The 17,234-nt window shown below is 37.4% G+C and overlaps 1 protein-coding gene across 2 annotated transcripts; it reads right to left on the minus strand.

The window, feature by feature from the left end:
* Positions 1 to 1,043: 1,043 nt before the first annotated feature.
* On the minus strand, positions 1,044 to 6,894 carry LOC103718869 (GDSL esterase/lipase At4g26790). Of its 2 annotated transcripts, XR_015975267.2 has the most exons (4): positions 6,402 to 6,894; positions 2,189 to 2,681; positions 2,012 to 2,115; positions 1,461 to 1,498 (listed from the first exon to the last, which is right to left on the minus strand). XR_015975267.2 is itself a non-coding variant. In XM_008807869.5 (3 exons), exons 1-3 carry the CDS (start codon positions 6,777 to 6,779, stop codon positions 1,305 to 1,307), a joined length of 1,065 nt encoding a protein of 354 aa, XP_008806091.3. In that variant the 5' UTR covers positions 6,780 to 6,890; the 3' UTR covers positions 1,044 to 1,304. The 2 variants fall into 2 exon arrangements, 1 of the variants encoding a protein (XP_008806091.3); XM_008807869.5 differs by lacking the exon at positions 2,012 to 2,115 and having other exon boundaries at positions 1,044 to 1,498; positions 6,402 to 6,890.
* Between the last annotated feature and the right edge of the window lie 10,340 nt (positions 6,895 to 17,234).

Below are 17,234 nucleotides of genomic sequence, written 5' to 3' on the forward strand. Positions count from 1 at the left end.
AAAAAAATATTTTTGCAGTTTTACTCGGCTTAACATACCACAACCTGCCTTCTCTAACTCTACCCAACCCATACGTATCTGTTGCCATTCCTATCCAACCATCCTTCTACCAAGAGAGGTGCTTCATTTGAATGACTTGCTCTAAGATTTGAATAATTATTCATAAAAAAAAATCACAAGTTGTGCTATTTTGAATGATATATTTGTTATAAGATGTTGTTTTTCCCCCCTTTTTTTTAACAAAAAAATATATACATATCTAGAATTGGAATGTGGACCTAGTCGAAGCATAAGTCCTCAGGAGAGGGGCGCCAACAAATTTATAGCTGGCGATTGTTTGTGTGATGCAAGATATCTTGGGCGTGCAATGCGGTCTACTCTTGTCGGCTAACATGACAAAGCATGTTGACCGTCCACGAGCTAAGCCAACTCGTTATGTGGGCCGAAATTACTCCTGCTATGTGGGCCAATGGGGGCCTGCCGCACTCCTGTAGCAGGGTCGAGAGACTAAGTATGTACCCTGTTTCCAATAAACTCTCTCATACGGTAATATATATATATTGCTCGGCTCTGGCGGTGTTTAATTTCTTGTATCACCGGCCTTCTTGGTCTGTTATTTATTTGCCGTGGAGATGATGAAATAGCTAATGGGCCGAGGCCTGCTTATGCAAGCCCACTAGGGAGTCGCAAGTCTATATGAAGTAGCTAGCCTAGAATAATCTCATAACCCAGAGATGCCGTGGCGGGGTGCCGGCTTTGTGATCAGAGCTCTCATAGCCGCAGCAGAGCAGCAATTCCCATCTCGACGAAGTCGGTTTCAACAGCGGAGTCAATGGCGGCTTGGTATATATGGTTTGAGAACGGCAGTAAAAATTTTCTGAATGACAGAATTAAGTCAGTGGGAGACTCTCAAGGCTGTACTGGTGGCTTCGATCAATGGCAATGAATCCTCTCAGCATCCGGATACTTTGAAACATTAGAACTCTATGTGCCACTCTTTCAGATTTTTCACATTACGTGGGAAGCCAATCAGGAAGCAAATCTTCTGGGCAATCATGCATGCAAGTATAAAACGTTCAGAAGAAGAAAAAGAAGAAGCAAGTTGTGTTTCTTTCATAAGACTCTAGTGAGTTTTCACTCTCTATAAAATAATAATAATAATAAGAGATCAAAACAATCTATTGCGGATACTTGGGAGTTTTGGAAACAACTAATAATGGAAAGAATAAGTGTCAACGTTGAACAAATGTATGAATTGCTATGGGCCATATGTATGATGATATATATTTGTACCGAGATAGCCCTTACAGAAACTCGGACAAACTAGTTCGTAGTGTGAGATTAGCCATAATACGGTTCACCTTCTCGGTGGGGTGGAAGGCATCCCAAAACACGTACTTCTCTGCATCTTCGCAAGTATGCGGTTCCCACTCATTGCATAGATATCCCATTTCGAACTTCCCGGTTGCACAGCATCCATCTTCCACATTCTCGATTCCTGGCATCATGACACAATTAACATGGTCCGGTCTCCATGATCAGAAAAAAAATGGGCGAGGATTAATTAAAGATGATCCAATATTTTAGTCTTCATGAAGTGCACGTATTTTTAGCTCCAGACCAGCCCGACCCATGCATGCAAACGTAATTAACCTAAGTGTTTTTTTAAACACTAGCCATTTACTACCTCAGCGATCATGCAAAAATTATACCAAACCCAAATCAAACTGGAAAGATATATGGCAACCTAGCTAATTATATTGGTAAAAAAACAAGGGGAGCAATGGAATCAAATGAGGGATAAGGTTATATCTTTCGCACCAAAGAAGGATACACCTTCCTTTACGCGAATCCACCTGGAGGTCTGACCTGACTCAGATTCACATTCAGATGCACACCAAAGAACAATGGCCAACTCGAGACATAGTCTAAAAGGTCCATATATATAGGTGCCACCCGAATAGGTCTCCCCATCATTCTCTCTCTGTGATCAGAAAAGAAAAGGACTCACCACAATCCATCAAACTTGAATTGGATTGGGCCCAACCAGGTCATCGATCATGATTGACCTTTCTTTTCTTCCAGTTCACGCTTGACCTTGCCCTAACTATGCGCCTGTTGCAGTTAAGAAAGCCCCGTCTTAGTGAAAAAAGTGGAAATAAACTTCGAATCCGTAGACCAAACTTACCATACGAGGATGGGTTCTGGATGATATTAAGCAAGGGATCATATGCATCCAAGTATCTCAGCTTAAGCCCCGGCAGCGAAGCATCCAGCCTCCCGATCATGGCCTGCAGCTTTGCATTGAAATCCCTGGCCACCTTGTTGTATTTCTCGACACAAGCACCACCTTGCTGGATATTTGTGGTCCGCTCCAATGGCAAGCACCCGATAGCACTCAGACTAGCGAAGGATATCTTACGAGCGCCCACCCGGTAGATTCTGGTGAGGAAATCGGCAGCGCGATCGATGAGGAAGTCCTCGAACTCTCCAATGGAGAATTGCAGGAACCGCCCAGTCACAAGCAAGTAGTAGTTCTCGAGGAAGTCATTGGTCCCTATGCTAATAATGTACACTGCCTCCTTCAGGATATACTTAGCCTTCGCCCTTCCCACGTACCTTCTCAGCTTCTTCTTGTAGTCCTTGAAGTACTCCACCTCTTTCCATAGGGGTATCACATTCTGGATACATGACAAGTTAGTTCATTATGGTATCATGCATCTTGGATAAATATTGAAATGCTTGTCTCATAATTTACGTGACTAATGTTCAGGGAATGTTCAGCGACTAAATTCCACCATCTCCTATTTAAATTTGATCCCTTAGGTCTTCAAGATTTACATGCAGAATTCTTTTTGGGTCGACCTTGACCTCACATAATTCACCCTCTTCTTTGATCGGAAACGGGCCAACACATAGTTTACTTGGGATAGGCTTACACACACACACACACACACACATAGTTTACTTGGGATGGCCAGCTTTCGTGGTATGACGGGCGGTGTGTACTCTTACAAGGCCTGGAAATAAACTCACCACCTTATGGCAGACAGGCGATAACTAGCGATTTCAGTTTGAGCAGACGATCCTTATAGCTTACAATATGGACTGAGGACAGGTTTTTGAAGTTAGCTTACCCTTGTCGGTGTGCGATCCTTTGTCCTGGCCATTGTACCACCTGTTGCTTGCTCACTGCCCTTCCTGCTACTAGTTTTTTGGTTATTGGACTACTTGCTTATGGCCGAAACCAGCTTTTTCAGCCATGCTTATATATATATATTGGATTTTCAATTAAGGCGTGACAAATAGTTGGTTGAATGAGGAGCCAGCGAGGGTGATGATGAGAAGGATGGGAAGATGATATGGAAAGGAATAGGGTTCGCTGAGTTTTGGTGCAAAAATCTTGGCACAGAGTTTTCATAAACTGGACCATATATATGTCATATTTCTATGAAGATATGCACATAATTGGCACACGAGAATTTGGATCTAAATCTTGGATCTCGGGTCAGGTAAGGCCTAAAACAATCAAAATATATGGAGGTCCATTTAAAGAACCATTCAGGTTTACTTCATGTGTTTGGTCCATAAAATAATGATCCAACCCAAGCTGCAAAATTAGTTGGTCTAAATTGAACAAATTTTGATCCACCGACTTCATGTTTCAGGGATGGGTTGCCCGGGCATGGGTTGTATCTTTGGAGCGAAAGAAGGACTCATCTTTCTTTGTATGAATCCATCATCACATCATCCACTAGCTGCTTTGAGATTTGTGCACGAAGATGAATGATGGAGTTTGGAGAACTTGAGATTTATGCGGTTGGTGATCCAATGGTGGATTCACGAGAAGGTAGGTGGGATCCCTCTTTCGCGACAAAGATACAACCCTAAACCTTTTTTGGTGTCTGAGATCAGGTTTGAGCCAACCAAACCCGTTTGAAGCCCTGCAACCCGAAGAAAGCAACGTAACTGCGAGAAAATGGTGCCCAGCCACACGGAAGGAAGTCATTTCCTGTCGAATTAATGGCCGCCCCAGAAGGCAACGTGCCGATCGTTTTCTGATAGGCAATTATCTCGTGACAATTATTAGATCGTACCTACTTTCGCTCACTTTTTGTTTTCTCTCATTATCTTGCAAGTATGCATGATATCGCTGTATTAATTATTAAAAGATATACAAAGAAAAAACTCATCTCGTCTTCCAAGAATTATTTAGATAATCTTTTTTCCCCCTATTTTTGAAAGATGTGATTGTCTTTTCTCGCATATCAGAGAAGGTTGGTAAAAAGGAAAAAAAAATCTGAATTCCTTACAAGCAATTAGCGAGCTGCTCAAGAAAGTATTATTGTTTTGTTTGAGCTTTAGGATGCAAAAGGATCTAAAATTCAATCAAAATGACTACTTTTGCAGAAAAGTTCATGTTTATGGTCCAAGTGGTACTAATGGCTGTGTTCATGACAGTAGCTTCATCCGACTTCTAAGGTGATGACATGGAGCAAGAATCTTTCCAGCTTCTTTTGTCTTGCTCCTCACTCTGATTCCAACTTAATTGCTGCAGGATTTTTTTTCTCCTAAAATAAATTGCTACAGGATTTATTTGTAAATGCAATCAAAGCCAATGATAGACCCATCTACCATCTGAAGCGGTAAAACAGTCAAAAGATACAAAACTCGGCCAGACACCTAACTAGTCAGTCCACACTTATTACGACCCGCTTGGAAGGTAGTGAATATGCTTTGGAGTTGACAAAGCAGATACAACAAGTTTAAGTCCTACCATCTTTTTTCACCCTGCAGTTATCTCTTGCATTGATTAGGTTTCTTTATCGTTATATATATATATATATATATATATATATATATATATATATATATATATATATATATATATATATATATATATATAGAGAGAGAGAGAGAGAGAGAGAGAGAGAGAGAGAGAGAGAGAGAGAGATAGAGAGAGATAGAGAATATGGTGGTTAATTCACCATCACTTAAATTTGATTCTAGAAAAACCACTCAATTGAAGAGATGGGTGACTACTTAAGCTATTTGATGTTGGTGGTCGAAAGTATATATATATATATATATACAAGAAGGGCTTCTAGTAAAGCACATGTTAAGTGCAAAAAAATACATCCTAGGAGAATAACAAACAGGAGACATTTTTTCAGAAAATACTTTTGAGGTATCGGTTATGTGCGTACGAAGAGTTGTCTGGAGTTACAAATGCTAGGTTGGCAAACTTAATAACATCCTTGTCTCATTTATGGTGCACTAATCTATGCTCAACACTTACTAACATCACCTACAGCATTGCTTTTTACAGCATACAAAAAGGTATAGACTGATCCATCCATGTGTCCTTATAAAGGTGAAATGAATACTAATGGATATTTTACTCTTAGAATTGTTTTGTCGAATCATGCTATATAGGTCGCATGAAATCTATTTCCTTGAAAGTGTCTGGACAAGTAGTAACACTTCAGGGAGAGTGCCTGGCTTTCCTTTTTATTTTCTGAGACTAGGAGAGAATCTCACCATGGGAGTCTCGCAATATATATAAATAAATACCTGAGCTAGCTAGTCTAAGACTTAAAACGCAAGGTTTTCAGTTGGATGGAATTTCTGTCCATATTAAGGGTGAAATCTTGAGCAATAACATCACCGGACTTGAATCCCTGGCCTTCTTATCATAAAAAGAAGGGGTATAACTACTACTAGGCTAAAAAGCTCAGGTCATGAGCGCCAAGCCGACTCATTCATGGGCAAGAGCAGTGGCAATACAAACTCAGGCCGGGGACAGAAGTTATATAGGCCAAGGAGTACTCGGATTTGGAGAGTCTCGCGCCAGTATCTCGATGCACGTACGCAAGACTGCCCAGAGGCGCACCAAGCGCGCGTGATCATAGCCCTGCACGAACATAAAGTCCCGTTTGTATTGCACTCGAATTGGACAGTTCAAAACGAGAGTTTCCAGTGCCCAGGGGGGCCTGAACAGAGCACTTGCCACCCTAAAACTGGACTGGTTCTGAGCAGACAAAAGCCGTATTGCACCCACCCATCTCTAAGCACAGAATCCCAACAAAGCAACCGAGCGCATCGCTTCGCCAATTCCTTGTCCTCACTCCTCTCCTCTTCCATCGGTGCACACTCCACCTACTCACCTCTCTTTTATTTCCCCAGGAAGTAACTGCCCAACTCCCTCACAAGCCTGCTTTGATGCTAGACTGCCCCACTTCTTTCATACCATTCCGCTTTTGTCTTATTCCTCATGGTTTCATTTCATTTTAGCTCCAGGTTCGACTATTAATGTAGTGTAATAGAAAGGATATGCACTGTGATCACCCGAAAAGAAGAAGAAGAAGAAGAAGAAGAAGAAAAGGAAATGTACTATTTACCAGCACGTCGGAGGTTGCGTTGTCGAGGCCGGTGCCGGCGGAGGCGAAGCAGACGCCGTGGGCGAAGTCGCGGATGGAGTAGGCCGGGTCGAGGTAGGCGGGGACGGAAGGTGGAAGGCCAAGCGCCTCGGAGATTAAGTCAGTGGGGAGGCGGCCGTTGCAGAAGCGACCGGTGGGCCGGCCGCCGATGAAGTCCCGGCCGTAGGGCTGGAAGTTGCTCTTGAGGACGGTGAGGATTTGGTTGTTGTTCCCTGAGTCGACGGTGGAGTCCCCGAAGACAATGACGGCCGGAATACGAGAGGCAGGGACGAGGGAAGAGATGGAGAGGAGGAGGAGGAGGAGGAGGAGGAAGAGGTGCGGAGACATTGCATTGGCCATGGGGCAGTGGAAGGAAGAGGGTGGTGCTTGGAGAGGGACCCTTTAATGAGCAGAGATGGGACTTGGAAGGGGAAAAGCTGAAGTCGATGGTTCAATACGGAGGCAGCACGTACTCAAGGCGCTGTTCCAACTGTGGGTCTGCCGTTGGTTGAGCGGCTTAATTGTGGACAGGCGTTACATATTTGTTATTACCAGAAAGATACCATTCAGCGTGATCTAGTGGGAAGAGACATACGATGCATAGCTGGAGCCATTGACGCATGAGATGGACGGACGTGGTCCTTTATTTCTCTTGTTAAATGTGCTGTTGTTCTTTTTTATTGCGTCTCCCTTTCTTATTACCAGGCGTTAGGGGGAGAGAGCTAGAGAGTTTTAATGAGAATTTAATATAGGACAATTGTAATGAGGCAAAACCGAATGATTGTTAAAGGTAAATATTAGTAAGACAATTTTAATGAGTCACTAATAACCTTCTTTTGTGACATTTTTTTTTATTTTTATTATTAAAAAATATTAGTAGCCAGAAATATTTTGCGCAAATGATTGTTAAAGGTAAGTATTAGTGAGATAGTTTTAATTAGAATTGAATTGAGGTAAGGAATTAATGAGTCACTAATAACCTTCTTTTGCAAGAGTTTTAATGAGGATTTAATAAGGATTCAAGAAATGAAACCTAAGATCTTTTGGATATTTGCCTATTACCTAGCGGCCATGACCATACTAACTTTTTATACAATGTACTCATTTCAAATGTATTATAATATTTTATATTTTAATAATTAATTATTTTTATTAAAAAATCTTTTTCTTTTTTACAAAAAAATAAAAAGATATAAAAAATTATTTTATTATTTATAATATTATGAAAACCTTTTGCTTGAAATATTTAAAATATCATTAATTTATATTTCTATAATTGTAAATATTTTTCTAAAGTCCTTTAAAAGCAGATAATTCATGATTCTTATATTCATGTTGTAATTAGTAAGTAATTGTTGGTAATACAGAATGCTTTTTAATACTTTATATTAAATATTTTATTTAAGTAATTTTAATTATATATGTATTTTTAATACAAATTAGGTTGGATCAATAATCTAAATTCTTAGTTAAATCGGTCCCGTATAAGCCTTTTATAATTACATCTATGACCATTATCAGGTTATAGTACATCACTTGCAATATTAACAGTAGAATTCGTATCGAAATTCTTTTTCTCTAATTGTTAAATTGTCTTGACTCATGTAAGTTATTCATTAAATAGATCAGGTCAAATCAAGTTAAAAATAAATATTTAACTTTTCAAAAATAAATAAATAAAAATATAATATATAATCAATTTTATTAAATTGAATTTCGATAGGGTATATGTGGTATTAGGTACATCTCACCATCCTTCAAATCTCTACTTGAATTCTTATGATGGTTGGCTTGGCTTTAACAACATACTGATAGAAAATCAAAATCCATATTTTATTTTAGTGATTAACATATGTACTATTAAAATATATTTAAATTTGATATTTTTGCTGGTGATATTGCCATTTCGTCATTGATATATATAAGATTTTAGTGACAACATAATATATCGACACTAAATATATATATTTTTGATGACCACTCTGTAAACTAATCATAATAGTATATACATATAGTGACTGTTTTAAAATATCGTCTATAAAGATATATGCTTCAATGATGAATTGTAAAATTATTATTAGTATATTGACCAATATTGATTTTAGTACCAAAAATTATGACAACATACTATATCGTCATTAAAGACAAAGAATTTTAATGACCACTTTATCATCTTGTCATTAAAAGGTATATATCTATAGTGACTATTTTCAAACATCATCACTAAAAATATATGTTTTAGTGATGAACGATAAAATCATCATTTGTGAGTTGACCAAAATTAATTTTGGCACCAAAATTAATTTTTCACCTTAAAAAAGCTCTATTTGATGACAATTTTTTTATGACTAAATAAAAATAGTCACAAAAGTTATATATTTTGTAATGGCATTCGATGTCATCATTAAAGATATAAGCCAAAATAGTTTGTTGTGGCCACTTCTTATTTTTGCCACTAAATATGGAGTTTTTTATGACCAATCTTGTGTTTGGCCATTAAAAGTTCGTCAATAGATTCTAAATTCTTGTAAGAGAATAGGTCGGGGTTATATCTTTTGCACGAACAAAAAATTTACCCTCCTTTGCATGAATCCACAATTGGATCACCCACCGGAAGCTTTGAGATCTATGTTGCCAGATGAAAGATGGAGTTTGGAGTGCTTTAAGAGTAGAGCTGTGGATGATCCAATAGTTAATTTGCATGAAGGAAGCTGAATAATCCTTCTTTCACATGAAAGATACAACCCAATTCAATGAAATAACGAGAGGAATGGAGAGAAGAGGAGATTTTGGAAGAGGAAACCTATTGCCTTTTCTAGTTTATCAAAAATTTTGCCTATTCAAAAAAGAGAAAGTGAGACATTCACTTTTATTCTCTAGCAGGAGCTAAGCAAATAAGAAAAAGTTGGTTTCCTCTCTCTCTCTCTCCCTCTTTAGGCGATTAGGCGGGGAGAAAGGGCATGGTTTTATCTTTTTGGTAGGTGCAAATAAGAGAAAGTTGGTTTTCTCTCCCTCTCTCTAAGTGTTTAGGCATGAAGAAAGGGCATGGTTTTATCTTTTTGGTAGGTATACGCAAAAGAAAGATATAAAATGTTTAAGATTGACACAAATTTAGAAGATCCAATTCTTATCTCAATATGGGGAGAGGCAATGATTGCCTTCTTTTTCCCTTTTTTTCTTTTATTAACAAAAATCTTGAGGCCTTCCCTTGGATGGGCTAAGTTCAGCAACTAGCTAGAGAAAACTGGTGTGGCTAGAAGTGTGGATAGGTCAAAGGAGTTGCTTAGGGGATGGATTTGCTCCCAAAAATCTCTATTATATTGTCTTCTAAGTTGGGTATTACTGTGTTTTCCATATTAGTAGATAATTAAATTAGGTCCTTCTCCAAACCTTTGACACTAATGAGTACAACTATAGACCTTTGATATTAATAGGTAAATTGGGTGCTACTGTGGATCTCTCACATTATATAGATGTTACCATATACCTTCTACAATAATATTTTACTCAATAAAAATAGAGAAAGTAAATTTTATTGATGACTTTATTTATTTTCTGCTATTATGGCGAAAGAAATAACAAGACCATAAAGTCAAAAGGAGTTGCCCATGGAACTCAATATAAAACCAGGTATGCCATATCTTTATCACTTCTTGCTTAAACATTTGCTTCTTATCGGGGTCTAATTACCATTTACTGAATCAAACATTTTGAGCACTTCAGTGTTGAACCTGCATGTCCAACTCCATATTGTCTATAATTACTTGCATAGAGAGACACCAAACAAGGTTTGAACATAGAATTTCTCTAGGGTGCTCATCGCTCGGTCAAAGGTTTATTGACACACTAATCTTGTTGTTGGAAATCATAATTGAGAAAAAAAGGCCTTGTTTTCCATTGTCACCTTTGCAAATAAAGTAGTTGAGCTAATTATTTTTATATACAATGCCATAGGCATTGGAGTCCAAGCATAAAGCCTTTTACTTAGGACTTTTTCTTATGGATAAGTGAACTAGATATATTTGTCTAATGTGCAATACAAAGTAACACAATACAATATCATATAATTAATAAAACAAAACTCTTATATCATTTTGTATTTATCATCATTAGTCGCTACAGGAGTAATTAATTTAGGAAGAGGATGAACTGACATTACTAAACAATCAGGTGCAGTTACAACTTATGCATTCGATAAATGCAACACATCATATATGTCGAGTCAATAGCCCATTTTTTCAAAAATAATATCTGGAATTTGAGGCATTGGTAACATATTGCGTATCATATACAACAATTGCTTTGCTCACGCAATTCGAAGAGAGTGCTAGTAACACAATATTTAAATTTTCATGCTCAACTATCTCATTCTACTGATAGTATTATATGGTAACAATTTGAAAGAGCTGTTTCATATTCAACTAATTATTCTTCTGGTTGATGGATGACACATTTAGACAACCACAACCCACACACCCAATTTTTCTCATATTAATTACCCGCATATCCACACATTCAATGATAGATGGCAATTGCTCGAATGTTTTTGGACACTGTTTCAATATTTTTGATCAATTGTGCTCCTGCTATTATTGTTATTATTATTTTTCAAAAGAGAAATAAGAATCTCTGACATCTTTTAAAGAGCTCTAAGTGAGAAAGGTTTGGCATCCTCACTACGACTTTCCAATGCAGGAGGCACAGGTTGGCGCTGCACCGGTGACGGGGATGGCCAACCCTCCACATTAAAGCACCAACTGCCTTCACGCTGTAATGAACAAGTTATTAATGGCAACTAATCTCATCCTCAGAAGACCACATCGCGCGGCTCAAAGTTGTACATCAGAAATAAAAGGGAAGGGAACCACACCTTGCAATGTTCCATGTGCATTGGGGGACCATCGGAACACTATGGTGCAACGAATCAGCACATTTTTCTTTTTAGATGGACCAATGTTATCCGTTGAGTTTGTGAGCTTTTAATCTCAGCCATAAGAAACTAAAAGCATGTCACATGAGACAATTAGGGCCCGGTTGGCTGCCATGTTTTGACTCTTGAATAATTAAGGATGGTAATGGAACATATATGAGTCGAATAGATCAGAAGCGGTTCAATGTATTTGGGGTCTAAGACGAATTTACTAAGAGGGACTTTTTTCCTTCCATTTTGTCTTTGAAGCCTTTCCTGCAATAGGCCGACCTAAGGCGAACTCACTAGATAAGGCAGGGCGGGATGGGGTGGATAGAGTTTCGGGATGCAACAAGAAGAGTAGAGTTATCATTTGCCAGAGTCGTGGCTGCAGAGGCAGTCAACTCTTCAACACATCGGTTTCAGGGACGGAACTGCGGGCCGCTTGGGCGGGCTTTCGTCACGTCCGGTATGTTTTATAGGCTAGGTTCATCATCTTGAAGGGAGATTCGGCCACTGTCATCAGTTGGATCCGGGGGGCCCAAGGGGTAATGGTTGCGTCCACCCTTTGCTCCGAGATATCTGGGCAATGGTAGAGGATGGAGGGGCCTTTCAGGCCAAGCATGTGTTCCGTGAAGCTCATGAGGCTACAGACTGGGTGGCTGTTTATGTAGCCAGTCATTCTGGTAGTATCTTGTGAGCTGGTGATCAGAAGTTATCCATGGCACTTCGTGGTATTTTGTTTTTTGATTTTATTGGGTGTATCCATACTCATCAGGTATGATCCACCCACTCTCGTAAAAAAAAAAAAAAAAAAAAAAAACACGGAGTAAAGTTAAATGAGGTAGGTTGAACACATTCTATTTTTCTTCAGATTGGGTTTGGAATCGTTTTTACCGTACCCACTCCTGATCTACAGTGGATTGGGTAAAACACATTCTATTTTTATTGGGCCGGGTTAGGTGTGGGATGGGGAAAAAGAGTAAATTATTGTCCTCTGAACAATATTAGCACAACATCACGTCACAGACGCCGTTTCCGGAAATATATGAAAAGTCTCGCTAGTTTAATTTGAACATCACATAGGCTTATAACTGTGAGAAGGATACGGCTTTTGATGATGTTCCTCCAGAGAACTGCCTCTTGATCAGGTTTGAAAAGTTAATAATAATAGATTTAAGTAAATACTCGACCATATTTAAACTTAAATAATATTAGGCTTCAGCGCAGGCAGTACCCATCTTGGGGCGGAGCAAAATAGGAAATTGAATTGAATGGCAGCATGGAGTACTCTGCGAAGAGAGAAGAGAGAACGCTTTGAGATAAGAAAAAAAAATATTTTTTTGGTGAAAAGGGAAAATATATATTTGCTATAGAGTTTAAAGCAAGGCTAAGTCCCATGATAGAGTAGAACCATTTCAATTATTATAGTAGTAGATAGGTGATGCACGCCCATACATCCAATATGTTCTACAGGGAACAAATTTTATCAACCCTTCTTTCTTATATATAAGATGGATGGACCATACGCATCTCATATAAATACATCTAGCAAAATTAAAAAATAAAATAGTATAAAGACTAATCGGATCAGCCGATACGTGAGTCTATAGTATTTTTTTAGAGTGCTCAGCCATATAAGATGCAACTAAGTCTGCAGCCCTTTCTCTTTCAATATTTTTTTTTCTTTCCCCTACCATGGATGTAAAAAATAATATATTAGTTATTGTTGGCGTAGAAAATGAAAAGAAGTTGCTTTCCTTTCCTTTCCCTCTCACCCATTAACTACTCCGAGTCTTATCCTACCATATTTGACCAAAGATCAAGATGGCGCCCAAAGTAGCCCAACATATATCCGGCAGCAATACCAATTGCTGATCACCTATCTTGAGTTTATTAATATGGGTGGAGGATCATAGATTATATTTTGATTTGGATTTGGATTTGGCACATATAATTTGGGTTTGGATATGGACATAATCGCGTCATATTATAGAACTTGACTCATCGTTGTGCCTCGAGCACATTCTCATCCATGGTTTCAATAAAAATCGATATATCTCCAACTGTTGGCTGGTTGGATAATTTTTGCTAGATTTCAGGAAGCCAGACTGTTGTTGAAATGAGAGTTTTCTTGGGGATCTTATTTCCATTGTTAAGAGAGATGACAAAGAGTGGTTTCAGAGAATTTATGTTAAAAAGATAGTTTCCTTCTAATAATGTGTTTTGACTTACATGGCAATGCAAACTTACGAACGCCACATCTTGATTAACATGCAGATATGTATTACAAATGTTAATAGTATTGAAAATCACGTCCAAAGTTTAATCTAATATAAAATAATTAGTAGGAGGTAGTTGGGATGTTATGGATGATTTGACTCAAAATTTAACGTCTTAAGCTTGTAACTTGAAATTGACTTCCGAAGTATATTTCTGATTGGACTCGAACTCCCCGTTTCCCACTAACAAGTGGTATGAGGGTTGAAAATCCTAGGTAACTCTTAAAAAAGCATCAGAATTGTTGTATCAAATGGGTGGGACAAGTGAACTTTTCTTCTCATTTGCAGTCTAATCATTTAACTGATTGGTGTTCACAAGTTTATAAAAGATAGCAAACTAGACCACATTTTACATCAAAATTGTTGTTATGAATATAAGCAATTTTGCTCTTCCAAATGATGCAAGACGGAGGTAGGGAAGGAGAGACAGAGAGGAAGAGGAGAAGAAGAGGAGAAAGGAGAAGAGAAGGAAGGAGGAGGAAGAAGAAAGGAGGCTAGTTTTCATTCATCGTTCATTAACCCTAAATAAATGCATGCCCCATATATATATATATATATATATATATATATATATATAGGATCACAAAATAACAAATAAGTCCCGACAAAGAAAACAATTCGAAAAGCGTCCTCAAATGAAAATATGCAAATAAATCCAACCAACATAAAATAAAATAACATAAATCAATCCAACGACGACGAAAGTAGCTGGATCGTCCTCCTGCGACGACCGTGACCCCGCAAAACAATCAATCCAGTACTGGTGTTCGCACCACCAAATCTATCACATATTAGGTTTATATTTTAACCATATAACATAGCAAAAATTGAAATATTAGTAGAGGTGTAACCATAAAGTGATTTATAATATTGTTGATGTTATATCAATATTCTATATTAGTTGATTGGTAGCTCATGCTCCAAAAATATGTTGAGATGATAAAGAGTCCATATTTCCTCTACATCATATTTGTGTCATTGTGTGTCCAACATCAATGCAAACCAAGCTCTTAACAAGACTAAAATCCTAACCGCCTGTGTAGCCGAATCTCTAGAATTAAGCTCGTTAAGCAAAGATCACATTATGCATTGAACATGTGTGACCCAGAAAAAGAAAAAAAAGAGAGAGTTAAGGATGGGACCTTCATAGCTGCCTTGTGGCTACAAAAAAATATGAGGGGAGATCCGCATTTGGTTTTATTTATTACTCCTGATTGATTCATCTCTAACTCCTGGCCGTGCTCGGACAACTTAAGTGGCACGTTCGATATTGAATTTAACTTTTAGGACTCATTTGGTTCACCAAAAGATGAGAAAAAAAAAGTATGATTAATGAAAAAATTAAAAAAATACTTTATATTTGATTAGAGTTTCTCCATAAGAATAAAATTCTACATCTCATGAGAAAGAAAAGTGCATGTGGAATATGAAAAAATTTAATTTCTATCGGCTAGAAATTAAAATATTTTTTTTTCAAAAATATTCTTAAGCTTTTAGCTATTATAAGATAAATTCTTCTACTTTATTAAGAATATAATAAATATTTTACGTAATTTTTTTTTAGAAAAGTAGACGCTGAACTAAATATAAGTTATTTTAGAATGTGCCACTTTTTCATTATCTATTTTGGCGAGAAAATTTTTTTCTCCATAAATCAAATGAGTCAATATAACTTTTATGAAAGAAAAAAAAAAAAAAAAGGATAAGAACATGGCCCTTGGCTCCTCTCAAATTGATAAAAAAGGACAGCAGCACCATGCTCACAATGATCAACAACAAAGAGCAATAAAAGCAGCAACAACACATGAGATATGCAATTAATGCTTATTGCCGTAATTCTGATAATACACAATACGCCTCCTTGAATACCAAAGTAAAATATGGACTGTTGTTGTTGAATTTTAGAGTGGTTGGGCAACACCCGCGTGGGATCAGAGGGATTGCGAGTCGTGACTTTTTCCTATTGGACTTCTGCTTGGGAAAGGATCGAAGATTTAAGAAGGATCGGATTTAGTCAACTATGTGGAAGGGTCAAGTTGACGGAAGTTCATAAGATTAAAGAAGGATCGAAGATCGTATGTTAAGGGATCTGATTTAGTTAACTATGTGAGAGGGTGTATTTAGGAGGGATAGCATATATATTTTTTTTTTTTGAGAGATAGTATATTTTAAAAATTGAAAGAATAATTTGCTTTGTAGGGGTAGAGGAGGATCGCGTCCATGGTTTTGCTTAGTGCATTTCAAAATTTTTGATTGTAAGATGAGACATATTTTTAAATATGAAAAAGAATTAAGGATGCTAATTGACTTAATCGACAAAGTCATTGAGCGCCGATTTTAATTACTTGGGTCCAAGTAGCTTTTATAACTTAATTTTGCTGGGCTTCGTTATGCTATTTGAAGTAAATTGACCGTACCGATCTAAGACCCAGAATAAAGAATTGCAAGAGAAAAATAAAAAAAAAATGGAAGAGAAAAAAATATTTTAAAAAATAAAAAGCCGACTTTGGCACCTTTAATAAACATACATGATTAAAGGGGCTCCATACAAAAAAAAATTCTCTCCACCAAACTCTCCCTCAACTCTTCACATAACTCTCTCCTCTAATTTATTAAGCCACAGTCTCTTCCATCATAAAGACAAAACTATCATCATCCCACTCCAACTAAAAAACAAACTCAAATATATTAAGCCTAAGACTTAATCTAATCAAAATGGATTAACACTAAAAGATAAACTATTCCAACTAGTATTGGAATAAGAAACAAAGATAGCCTAGGAATAGAATTATTGGCTCATTTGCTATAACCATTGCATGTTGATACTAGTGATCCAGAATTGGATCATATTCTAATCGAACTCTAGCTAGGTCTCCTCTTATTCTAATTCTCAAAAAGAGGATAAAAGAATAAAGATCTTAGCACCCACTCGGAGAAGTGCAGTATCACCCACTTGGAGAAGTTTAGTATTACCGCTAGATGAAAGTGGCCTGTCTTTTTCTTACTCAGAAGCCCTAATCAAATCGGCAAGCATGTAAGGACCGGTGCTCAAAGGGTCTAATACAATATTGGCTATAAAATATGCATTGAGGGTGTAGACATGTGTATGTTTCAGAGGCTTGGAGTTTGATATCATGTTGAGCATCAATCTCTTGCATCTTGTACCTCATGTTGTAGCAAACTATGAAATGATCTAATTAATGAGCATCCAGCTAGTCTTTCTTTTTAAGTTGGGAGGGGGTGGTTAGTCCTCCAATTGCTTTCATGCACTCAAGTAGGAAAGAAGAATAAATATCAATGGTGTTATATTCCTTAGAAAGGGGTGTTGAGGAGTACCAAAACTATTGGTCCACAAACATGCAGCAAAAGAATCATAATGTACAAAAATCACTTCCAAGAACAACTTGAGTTGCACAAAAGCAAGGAGCATGCACATGCATGAATGGCAAGCTATGTAGTAGTGATTTATGTAAGAAAATATAAAATATATAAATAAATGTACCTCATCTTATAAGCTTAAGTTTTTAGGATAAGTGATGATTTTAACATGGTATCAGAATAGAGGTTCTGAATTCGAACCTTGTCTCTGCACTCTTTAATCCTATTATTAAAAATTTCACATGT

Source organism: Phoenix dactylifera, chromosome 2 (assembly GCF_051530095.1).
Source record: "Phoenix dactylifera cultivar Ajwa chromosome 2, Ajwa_hap1_PhDact_Kaust_v1.1, whole genome shotgun sequence".
Taxonomy (NCBI): Eukaryota; Viridiplantae; Streptophyta; class Magnoliopsida; order Arecales; family Arecaceae; genus Phoenix; species Phoenix dactylifera.

Excerpts from the sequence above, each read along its gene's own strand:
- LOC103718869 (XM_008807869.5), bottom strand. The coding sequence starts at position 6,779 with ATGGCCAATGCAATGTCTCCGCACCTCTTCCTCCTCCTCCTCCTCCTC. Across the intron at positions 2,682-6,401 it reads ACGCAACCTCCGACGTGCTG|AATGTGATACCCCTATGGAA; the intron begins GTAAATAGTACA and ends TCATGTATCCAG. Across the intron at positions 1,499-2,188 it reads CCAGAACCCATCCTCGTATG|GAATCGAGAATGTGGAAGAT; the intron begins GTAAGTTTGGTC and ends TCATGATGCCAG.